Source organism: Vidua chalybeata, chromosome 3 (assembly GCF_026979565.1).
Source record: "Vidua chalybeata isolate OUT-0048 chromosome 3, bVidCha1 merged haplotype, whole genome shotgun sequence".
In the NCBI taxonomy this organism is placed as follows: domain Eukaryota; kingdom Metazoa; phylum Chordata; class Aves; order Passeriformes; family Viduidae; genus Vidua; species Vidua chalybeata.
Genome location: NC_071532.1, coordinates 12,217,041 through 12,228,737, shown reverse-complemented (window position 1 = coordinate 12,228,737; position 11,697 = coordinate 12,217,041). Strand labels below are relative to the sequence as shown.

The 11,697-nt window shown below is 51.1% G+C and overlaps 1 protein-coding gene across 2 annotated transcripts; it reads right to left on the bottom strand.

The window, feature by feature from the left end:
* Nucleotides 1-768: 768 nt before the first annotated feature.
* GTPBP2 (GTP binding protein 2) lies at nt 769-11,422 on the bottom strand. Of its 2 annotated transcripts, XM_053939123.1 has the most exons (13): nt 11,240-11,422; nt 8,995-9,021; nt 8,211-8,395; nt 7,821-7,929; nt 7,082-7,279; nt 6,631-6,805; nt 5,773-5,992; nt 5,208-5,343; nt 4,742-4,800; nt 3,824-3,995; nt 3,383-3,547; nt 2,794-3,001; nt 769-2,697 (listed from the first exon to the last, which is right to left on the bottom strand). In XM_053939123.1, exons 1-12 carry the CDS (start codon nt 11,420-11,422, stop codon nt 2,804-2,806), a joined length of 1,827 nt encoding a protein of 608 aa, XP_053795098.1. In that variant the 3' UTR covers nt 769-2,697; nt 2,794-2,803. The 2 variants fall into 2 exon arrangements, with proteins under 2 accessions (XP_053795098.1, XP_053795097.1); XM_053939122.1 differs by having other exon boundaries at nt 769-3,001.
* Between the last annotated feature and the right edge of the window lie 275 nt (nt 11,423-11,697).

Here is an 11,697-nt window from a genome sequence, read left to right as displayed (position 1 = left end):
TCATGAGATTTCAAGAACAACAAGAAACTCATTCTGGTGTGTGCAGCTTTGGTAATCAGTAGAGGAAGGAATTATGAAGTCACTCCCACTAATGACAGTCCTAACATTGCAAAGTGACAAATTTCCCAAAGTCCTCACGTGAAGAGAAACAGCAACCAGTCTGGCAGGATTGTCTCATCTGTGACAGTGGCACATCTCATTTCCTAAGTGTCTGGCAGGACTGGACTCTGCAGATGCCACTATCTGACACAAAAACAAGTCTAGAAGAGGCAAATCCTTTCGGTCACAAGTCATCTCCATAGGGAAACTTTTCTGCCTCTACTTGTCCCAAGGGAATAGTTCTCATGGAGACAAGGCAGTCACGAACCTCTTGATAAGGTCAAAGCTATTTTAGAAACAAATCACCGGTTAGATGTGTGCCCTAGAAAGCATCTCTTTAATTAGGCTGTGGGGGAATTTGTGACTGTGAGGAGGCTCTTGCCACAGCCTGTTCCGCCCACAGCAGCTCAAAGTGCTGTGCTCAGGGTGACGTGGCTGCCTGTCACCTCAGGCTGCACACCCAGGCTTACTCAGATAAGCCGGGAGCGCAAGATTGTAAACAGCAGCGCGTGCATTCTTTCCACACCACGGCGCGGTATTTATAGGGCTGAACGCAGGAAGCTTAGGAATGGGTGAAGGGTAGCCAGCTCCAACTGTGACCCAGCTCCAAGGGCAGCAGGGTAAGAGCCTTGCTCCACCCTCACTCATTGTACAACTCAGCCAGCAAGCTCAATAAAACATCTTTATTCTGTACATTTATATAGATGCTTGGAGAACAGGGACAATCCCCGGCATTAGAAAAATTCAAGACAACAAAACAGCAATTATGAAGAGCATGGCACCAAGAACAGTCATGCCACAGATGGCAGGGATGAGGTGAGACCAGCCATCAGCTGTTTCAGAAAAGGTTACAGCACCCCCCTTTGGGGCAGAAAACACCAGTGCAAAAGAGTGCAAAGAGCTGGAGTCCCCCACCCCCAGCCAGCTCTCTTTGTGAACCACTAGCACCAAAGGGAACAGCCAGCTGGCAGCTGGGGCTTGTCCTTCTTGCAGGTATTGGTAAAAAGACTGTCATTGGAATACCCAGCCCACTGCCAGAATGGGGAAAAAAGGGATCCTGCTTGAGCACTGACCCTGAGCCAGCATCTCCTTTCTCTCTGCAGGGGATGCAGCACTTTTCAGCTGGATCAGTGCTCCCTCCAAGGGACAGGTCATTCCTGCAGCTACTAAGCTGCCTTCCCTTCATTTATGCCACCGCTTGACAGGCTTCCCCTCACCTCAGCACGCTCTTGGCAGGGTGCAGCCCCCACCTTCCTGCCCCGTGATGGCCTCACCCAGCAGAGGCCCACGGCCCCGCACAGCAGCGCCTGTGCCAGCAGCCCAGCAGCAGAACCTGCTCTCAGGATGGCACAAGGGCCACTTGGGTGTCCAAGTGCTATCACCAGCCCTCATCCTTCTCTTCAGTCAGGGCTAGCAGGCCATCACACCAACCAGCAGGGCTTGCTGAAGGCCTTTTGCTCACAGCAGACACATTTGGTCTAACAGTCAACAATAAAACCAAAAGCCTATTTACAGCTTTACAGGCCCTGCTGCACGCTCCAGGCTACACAGCAGAGCTGCAAGACAGTGGGAGACCTGTGCTCCACTCTACATACAGAGTCCTTGATGGCAACATCAGCTTCCCTCTGACAACAAACACCAGTGGCAATGGAAAGAAAGGAATTCTTGCTCCAAGAGAAATAAAAATCATGCCACTGTCAAAACAGAAGTTACCTGGTTTTGTATAGGTAATGCAGCCTGTCCTCCTCACGCATTAAGGCAAACGTGTGAGGAACAAAGTGGGCTGGGAACAACCACACCAGGGAGCCCACTGCAAACCACTGCTACCAATGTGCAGATGGCACCTTCAGGTGAACGTCCATGGAAACAACCTGCTCTCACCAGCAGGTTGAACCTGGCCTGGGCCCTGCTCTGCTCCACAGAATGGCCTCCTGTCCAGCTGCTGCAAGGAACAGATGCAAGTACAAACTTTGTCTTCATGATGTTGTGTCAGGAGGCTGTGCCACTCAGAGAAGCCACAGCTTCCTGGAAGTCATAAAGAGGGATGCTGAAGAAATGTGTACATGTGAGTGGGGAACAGGACAACTGTCCAACAGTAAGACACTCAGATTGGAGTAACACAAAACCAATGCACAAATGGACACACAGCAGATTGAAGCCAACCAAGATTCAAACGGTTAAAAAGTGTCCTGAACACATTCCAAGAGGTTCAGCCAAGCCCCTGATGTGGGTAGCATGTCCTGTTCCATCCCCTGCCCAGAAGGATGTACTGAAGGATGATTTGAGAGAACACTGTTATCAACTCAGTGCTCAGACATCAAAAATGGGACCAGACCTTGTGTCAGAGATGGAAAAACATCCCTTCACTGCTTGTCTTCAAGGTCGCTGTGCCTCCCAACCAGCAATTTTCAAACAGTAAACAAAGCCAATACTTGCTTGCCCAGGTCTGCAGGTACCTCTGATCTATTCTGAAGGAATCTATTCCAAATGAAAGCTGCAGGCGATGTGGAGAACATGCTTAACTTGTCCCACGTACGGCACTGAATGCAAGAAACTCTCTCATGCTCCATCTCACAGTGCAGAGGAGGGACATCCACACTAGAACGGGACAGCAGCAGCTCCAGGCATTGCTTAGAAAGCCACAGGAGCTTCCAGCCTTCTCCCCAGGTGCTGGTGAGTGGAGATTTCTCTGACCTACTGGTAGTCAGAAGCTCAGCTGTCCAGGCCCCAGGGACTCCTCCAGGCCGTTTTCTTTGGTGGTGATGGCTTGGAGGTCAGTGACATGCCCAATGCCTTTGGTGACTCCTTCACGGAAAAGTAACTTGGCTCCAATCTTCAAGTATTCAGGATGCTTGATGAACCTGAAACAGACAACTGCCTTCTCTCCTGTCCGCAGCTTGTCCTGAAAAGAAAAATAGGAGAGCTTAGACCCATCTCCCAAGCTGATGCATGCAGGAAGAGGTACATGTGGATGGTAAGATGAGGCAAATGAACAGCCTTCTTCAGACTGCAAGGCTTGAGCCCTTCCCATTACTGTATACATAAGAAGAGACAGGAAGACACAAGCTCTGAAGAATAGAGTTTACTTCTCTTCTTTAACATGTTTGGAGGAAGAGCAACTAAATGGGCAGGATAAAGGGATAGAGTCTGCTCCTAGGAAGAGACACAGCTACTCAAAATACCAGCAGCCCCCAACTTTACTAGAGGGTGTGGTGGAATCTTAACAAACCCAACAAACCACACAGGGAGGTCTATCTTCCTCCCCTTTCTTCCCATGGCCTACCTTTCCATGGATCTTCTCTACAATAGCTGTCTGTCGCACATTCCCCACGTGCACCGTCACCTGAAACCCCTTCCGGAAAGTTGTGGCATGGAATAACAACACAATCTCGGCTTCAAACACTGAGCAGATGGTGGGGTTCATTTCTGGGCTCACCATTACCATGCCCTGCAGAAAAACCCAAAGCTCAGACCAGTTAGGACCAGTCCCCTTGCTTCTGAAAAGCCCCAAAACAACAAATACATCTCCACTCTGTGACTTGGGCTTACATCCAATTCTCAGCCTTGTACTCATTGTAATTTGTAACCTGGCCATTTCCTCCCCTTCCAGCAAGTTTCCTGCAAACATTTCTACTTCATTCCCACCCTACCAATGGGGGATGCCTAGGGAAGCCTCCAGCCCTGCTCACTGAACCAGTGAATGACCTGCAACAGCAGAACTAACCTTGCGCAGCAGGGAACGGTCGAACGGTCCGAGGGCCAGGGTGGCTGCCTGCCCAGCCCGCAGCACGCGGCAGGCAGAGCGGTTCCGTTGGATACTGCACACTTTCAGCCGAAGGAACTTCCCATCGTCAGTGGGACCAACCACCAAGTTCTCCCCTTCTCGGCAGATCCCGCTGCCCAGGGTAGAAGAGCACAGAAAGGACACAGTTAATCAGGAGACAAAGACATTTCACCCTCCAAGATTAACCTGACCAAATTCCCCAGGGCCAAGTTTTTGGACTCTTGCCCTAGACCAAATAACAGGGAGACAAAGCTGCTGAGAATCAGGATTTCTTACAGCAGGAGTGAAAGCCACACTAGCACTCTTAAGAATCCCAGGTACAGACAGGGGCCATTGCACCTCCAGTGCTCTGCCACACTGCTTTGTTTCTGGTGGAGAGACCTCAGATGACACTCCTTCAGTGTGGGTGTGCTGATGGCTAAACTGCTCTGACTGCCCCTGAACACGGAGGGACAGCTGCCTTTTCATGAGGTAGCATGCAGTTAACCCCTGCTGGAATCAGAGAATCTACCTTTAACATTTCCTCCCCCAACCTGAGGAAGGAAGAAAACAACTCCTTGGGATCATGCCTAACCTCTGCCAACTCTAGATTCCAGCATGCCTTCTTTCAGCATGCTTCAGGACACATTCCTAATCCAGCAACTTTAAAGCAGACTGTCTGCTTGCCACCACATGACCAATGGTCTGCTCATGTCACTTCCCAACACCCTGTAGGGCTCTACTCTCACTTGGCTCAGTCATCTGGCAGCAGTCAGGACTGAGCCTCACACAGCTTCCATTTCTGCAGCAGGTGACTCTAACCTTGTGGGAACTCCAGCAACCATTCACATCCATACATATCTGTCTAGGCTCACTTACCTCGACAGAGTTCCTCCCACAACAGTCCCCACCTCTGGCACCGTATAAATTTCATCAACCTGCAGCAAGGCAACAAGAATAAGCTGCTCAGACAGCTGTGAAACAGCACTCCAGAATGAGGACAAAGAGCCTGCCCCTTGTTTGGAAGGAGGTGATCTCTCTGCTAGTCATCAGATACTGTCTCAGAGCTTCACCAGCTCCCACTACCTTCCCATTAGAAGAACAAAGCTCTTCCTTTTAAATAGAAACCAGAGAAATTATCCTATCCCTGAGACAGACATCTCATGGTTAGGGCAGATTAAGCCTATCAGGCTTTTATCAAGGACCAAGTCCTTTTTTTAATGTCTCTCAATAGTCCAGGAGTTCACCACATCTCTACCTGTGGTGTCTAAATTCCCCAAATGTCTCTCCCATGGCACAGCAATGAATCCAGTATCCGAGCTGGAAACAAACTACCCTTACCCACCTGAAATTCTGTAAGTTGCTGCATTAATTCTTCCTGCTCTTTACTGTTGGTCAGTGGAGGGAGGATGTTGAGGAAAACTTTCAAGAGATCCAGATTCTCCCCAGAAACACTGGACAGTGTGAAGATTGGGGTGATGCTGTCAGACACAAGTAGACAGAAATAAGCAGAAGGCCACAGCACAGTTCCAGAAGGTTTCTGTAATTCTGAATCTACTGAGACCCGCAGGAAGATGGATACTGTACCAGGAAGTGGCTAAAGCAGGAAGGCTAGATACAACTCCACAGTAACCCCTGCCTCAATGTTAGGTTGAGGCACCAATCCCTTGTCAACACACACTTTTCTTATGAAGAAGTAACTCTAATGCAGCCTTTGCTCCCAGAGCCCAGAAAAAAGTTTGGGAGGGAAAAATGCCTTCTTGGAGAATGCAAAGGTACGAAACCTGACAAGGAGTACATCTTGATGTTCAAGATGTACTCAGCTCCCCTGTGTTCACCCTTCCCCAGCTCCACATGGCAGCCCAGTCTGGATTGCCTGCTCCCAGCAGAAGAAAGGAATGGTCCCTTACTTGGGAGATTGTGCAAACTGTTGTGCTGCTGTAACTGCATCGTCATCTGAATTCACAAGCAGGGGGAGTTTGTTGCAGCCTGGTTGCTTCAGGATTCGCTCCAGCTGCTTCACTGTCCGTTCCACGGTGGCTTTTGAACACAAGTCGACTTTGCTGATGACAATGAAGAAGGGGACCTTGAGGGCCATGGCCAAGCCCAAGTGCTCTCGTGTTGTGCCCGCTGCAGGAGACAAGTGAGAGTGTAGGTGCAGCAGCAGTCACCACTGTAGCTTGTTTATGCTGATAGCTGTGTCTCCTGGCTATCCCATGGGCCCACTCTAGCGATTTCACTGTAACTGCTTAGTTCATCATGCATTGAAAAAGCACAGTTATTCTGTTAAACAAAAGTAAACATCAGTCCAGAAAAATAAAAATTACCAAGAAATTTTGTGACTGATCTGTCTGCCTCAGAAAGATGCTGTAGTTTTCATTCTTTGACCAAAGTTTACCAGAGAACAGTCACAAAAATGTCAGAGATAGATGCAGGAGAACTTGAGATGCCTTTTTACAAGACTTTGGGATCCAGCACCCCTAAGAATATGTCAAAGTTGTTTTCTTTTCTGAGAAACACTGCCCCAAATCCCAAACAAAGCTTCTCAGTCCAGGGTACAGTTTAATGTGGTCTACAGCTGGTAAGAGGACCCCAGATCTACTCCCCTCCCAGGCACTCACAGACACTGGCTTACAAGATATCAGTAGAAGCTTACAAATTAATAAACCTCTCTGAAAGCCATTCACAGCTGACAAGGACCCATTCCCCTCATTCTCCATTCCTCTTCACATGTTGCACTCAATCCATGCAGGCAGGGCAACACTCACCAATGCCAGTGTTGGCACTAACCACCAGCATGGCAAAGTCTGGGCAGTAGCTGGTGAGGCCAAAGATGGTTGTTTTCAGATACTTGTGGTGGCCAGCCAGGTCAATGAAAGTGATCATTTTGGAAGAGCTCTCACAGATCTCTTCTGCTGTCCGGGAGTCACTGTAATTTACCACCTAAGGGATAAGGAGCTTGTGAGAGAGGCAGCCCCAGCAGGCAAGTAAAGAAAACCCTTATCTATCCACTTTGATGTCAGAATTACTAAGTAGAGATCATCCACCATGGGTGCAAGAAACAGTGTCTGCTGCAAACGTACAACCAACACTCAGGTTCAGCTTAAGGGACAGAGAACTGTGCCATCTCTCTTCCCTCCTGTTCCACTCACAGTTCTAACAGGAGGGTAATCCTAGTCTCCTCCAGCTTTCTGATTTCAGCAACCCACTTTCTCTTACCTCTCCTTTGCTGTTGAAGCCGAGGATCTCAAAGCTGATGCTTGATGTTCTTCCTGACTGGATTTCATGGAGATGCCGGAAGAGGTTGAGGCGTGCTCTGCCCCGCCCATTGTCCAGCTCTCCTTGCGTTAGGACACCCAACAGTGTTGACTTCCCTGAGTCCACATTCCCTAGGACAGCTACTCGAAGGTCTAGGAACTACAGGAAAAAGAACAAAGAAATCATTAAACTTAACCACTGCTGTGCTGAGTGCACAGGCACTACTGGGCAGTGGAGATGCAGCTCAGAGAGCTTTCCTACATCAGGGACAATGTGTAGTTTAATCTTGCTCAGATTCTGCTCCAGCAAATCACTGCCCAGCAGTCATGATACACTTTCTAGAGTTGAGATGTGACATATCAGGCTTTGATACCACAAAACAGGCTATTTGTTGCAGCAGACCTCTAAATCCTTTCTTGTTTGCACACGGGGTCTGCATCAGAACCACTGCCATAGAAGCGAAATAATTTTTCACCTCTGATCCAGGCAATCTCCCGCACTGACATCTGCCTCAATCACAGTCTTGGAGATAAGAAGTGTTATCATCAAGCCTCCCTCTGGCAGCCCTTTAAAGCATCTGCTATGGGCCAACCTACGACAAAGTGCCTCTAGGGTTTGGGCTCCCATCCCAAAAGGAAGCTGCTCGTACTAAGCCTCTAGGTCTCCAGCAGGAGAAGACAGCCAAACCACAGGTCCCTACCTGCTGGTTGTCAGGCACCTTTCGGACAAGCACCTCCGTTATCTTCCTTGGAACATCGCTGTCGTAATCGACCTCCCTCTCCCGCAGCACCGTAATGTCAGCCCCAACCCTGCCACAAAGACAGAAGGAAGGAGTGAGACACATTTGTACTTGACAGTTCTTGCACCTCTACAATAACAGCTGACAAAGCGAATGGGATGAAGACTGGGGATAGCAGGGAAGGAGCCTCAAGCTTCCAGACAAAAGCCCTATAACTTTCCTCATGTTTCCAGAGCCTCAGGACTGAAGGAATGTCAGTCATACAGGGGCTTTGTAGGATGGAGCCACCAGCTGCTCAGGGGACTCCAGGGAGTCATGCTCTGGGCCCTGCAGACAAAAGGGAGCACGTACTTCTCTGCCATGCGGCGCAGCGTCTTGAGCGAGGCTCGCATCTCCTCCTCCGAGAGGCCCACCAGCAGCCCATTGTCCTCCACGCCGATCTGATAGACGGCCTCACCTCGGCCCTCCTGTAGTCGCCACTTCATCTGTGTCACCAGGTGCTCAAAGCGATACTGCGAGGGGTTCACCAGCTTCAGCTGTTTAACAGAGGGGTAGTTCTAGTCACAGCCTGGATGTAGAGGCAATCCCATTGCCCAATTCTGTGAAGCAATGCTCCCAACCCTGACCCACCTCTAGAAAGCACAGCCTGTATTACTGTCTGAACAGAAGCTATGGGACAGGTGAGAAGGGGTTTCACAAAGGTACAAATATATGGTAGAAGAACTTTCCTGCATCCTGACAAAGGGATCTGTACCCTGCCTGCTGCAGGGTTAAATACAGCACTCTGGGACCAATCTGTGATCCAGGAGCCAATAAGTGCAAATGGCGGAGCAGCCACAAGAAAGTGGCAAATCATTTTCAGGGATATCTGCATCTCTCAAAAAAAAATACAGTAGGCATCACATGCTAGAAGAGATTCCTAAAAATCAGTACTGAGATCAAGCTTTACCAGCTCAGTAGACTGGTTAAATCTTGGCACAGAGACACAAAAGATGAATGGTAGTTCCTTAGTGCAGTGTCCACTCTTCTGTCCTTTCCTTGGCCATGTTACTCATAGGCTGTCTTTGGTGAAGTTACTCACTGCAAAATAACCCTCTGGCAGGAAGACCTCCTTCTGCAACCTCAAAAGACTCACCTTGTACTCGATGTTCCCATCTTCTGCCTGGTCAGAGAATGAAACAAGACAGAAGAGTTAGATGCTGTGCCCACAGGGACATCTACAGGCACCAGCTGCCCATATATTCTGAAGCTGGTGCTGAAGATTTCAAAGAGAGGGAAAGTGGCAGAAGGAGACTGTGTTAGGTCATAGCCTTCTGCCATTCTTTCCTGCACTCAACTAGAACTTTCCTTATGGTTTGTTTGTGCTGTTTGTATCCCACATCATGAACACCAAAGGACAAAACTAGAGTGGGGTAGAAGGGTAATACTGTCTGGGGGGGAATTTTTTTCTGAACAGTAAAGAATAGGGCCAGCCTAACAGTCACACAGAGAGAGAGTTCCAGTTTCAAAAAGGTACAGGCCAGCATATGATTTAAAGTCTCCCCCCTCACCCATCTGTGACCCACAAAATGCCACCCACAGCATCCCACTCCCACCCTATCCAGCAGCTTCCATCCATCCAATGTGCACAGAAACAGGGGCCTGAGAACTAAAGCTTCTGCTTCATCTCCTGCTCAATGATACTCTCCCTCACTCAATTAGTTTTTCATTGACTCCTTTCTACATCCTTATGTATCTTTTCTCTACAGGGAAGGACTACAGACATAAAGAAGCAAGGTAATGACTCATTTGCCAGCTAGTCACTGGCCAAAGTTCTGGAGAGCCAGACCTGATTGGGACTGTCTGTACACTAGATGCTCAGAAGTACTTTCTCAGGGAAGGCCAGATGGGGTTGTAACAGAAAGGTCCAGATACTCATTAAGCTCAATTCAACCAGAACAGGCTCCAGCTTACCAAAGAGAATATCTAATTTTACAATTAGATATACAATATTTAAGTAAATTTTTCCCAATTATTCAGTATAAGGACCACTAAGAAAGGGCTGGAGCCTGCAGGAAGGCACATACTCTGTCAGACTAAATGGGGCTGGCAACAGTAGGCACTTCCTTTTCCTCTGGACACCTATTTGCATGCCAGGAGAGGCAACAGCCCTCTCCTTGCCTTCCAGCTCAGCTCTTAACCACAGCGGTGCTTACAGTGGCAAAAGGCCAACAGAAGTTCTCAACTGTCAGCTCAGTTCTCTGGCAGCAGAGCTGTGCCGTGAGAAAAAGGTACTTGTAGCAGGTTTTCCTCTCTTGCTATCTACAAGTTTTCCAGTTCTAAGCAAAACCCATTCACCTACTGCACTGTCGTCTAAATAAGGGAGTGGGTCTTCTCCAAGGCACTTGACACTAGAAAAGCAACAAGTCTAGACTTGCTGGGGCACACACTGCACAGGGTAGCCAGAAACAGGAAACTGAGTTGAAACCACAGGGGACTCTCCAGCCTCCAGCTGAAAGGAACAAGAACTAAACTGCGGCTGCAGGGCACGGTCCTGCCCGTGCAGAAGATCTAACAGTAGCAAAGCGCTGTTTTCACATCTTCCCAAGAGTCCCAGGCCTGCCTTGTGGAGGAACTGCTCCCTCCCAGCACACTATATATTTTACAGAAAGTTCACTGACAGGAGCCGAGGAATTGAGTCTGAGCCAACGTAATTCCCCCCACAGTGACAGTTCTATGAGAGCGGTGACAACTGCCCCAGCTGAGCACACACGCACGGTACTACCAATGCCACTTCTTCCTGCTGCAAGAGACAAGTGCCCTACCCCCTGCCCATACCATCTGCAGCCCTGTGTGAGGAAACAGCTGTCAAATTAGCTGGGAAGGGAGTCACCGGAACCCGGAAAGGGGCTCAGACCCACCAGATCGTCTCTCGGGGAGAGAGAGAGATGCAAACGGGATGTTTGGAACTACGAGGGGAGCAAAGCTTTATTTTCGAAGCTTTTTCGATCGCAGGCGGCAAAGCGCCCGCAGACAGACGCCAAGCAGCGCGATACTAGTCACGGACAGGGTCCGGTGGACCCCGCAGGGAGCTCGCTGGCACCGGGGGCGCGAGCGCGGCCCGGAGGAGAGAGCCCGGGGCAGGCGGGCACACGGCTCCCGGGGCCGGGGCTGCAGGACCGCTCCTACGGCTGCTGTCAGCCCGACCCCGGCACGGCCCCGCCCCAGCACCTCCAGCCAGACCCGCCACCCAGCCTGCGGAGTCCGGCCGTGGTACCGACCCGCTCTGGGGGGCCACCGGCCCTCCGGCCCCTCCCGCCCCTCAGCGGCAGCGCCCCCACCCCCGGGCCTGGTCTCGCTCCCTCCACGGCTGACGGGACGCGGCGGCCGCCGGAGCTCACCTCGGGCGGCAGGTACGGGGGGTTGTTGGCCTTCCCTCCGCGGCTCCGCCCGTTCTTCTTCTTCGTCTTCGAGGCACCGCCGCCGCCAGGCGCAGCCCCCCCGCGCCCGCGCAGCGCTGCACCTGCCCCGCCGCCCGCCGGCCGACAGCAGCCCCCGAACAGCTCTGACACCCGGGAGTCCATGGTGGACACCGCGGCCCCGCCGCCCCGCTGCAGCGCCCCCTCCGCTCCCCGCCCGGCCCCGCCGGCCCGGCTCCGGCCCCGGCGTCACCGACCGCCGCGCGGCGCCCCGGGAAAGCGAGTCCCGCCCGCCTACAACGCCGAGAACGCACCGCGCGCCGCCCGCTCGAAACTACACCTCCCTGCGTGCCCCGCGGCGCGACCAGCTCGGTCCCGTACGGGTTCCATCCGCGGGGGCTGATGGGAGTTGGAGTCCAAGGGAGAGGGCGCCGCCTGTC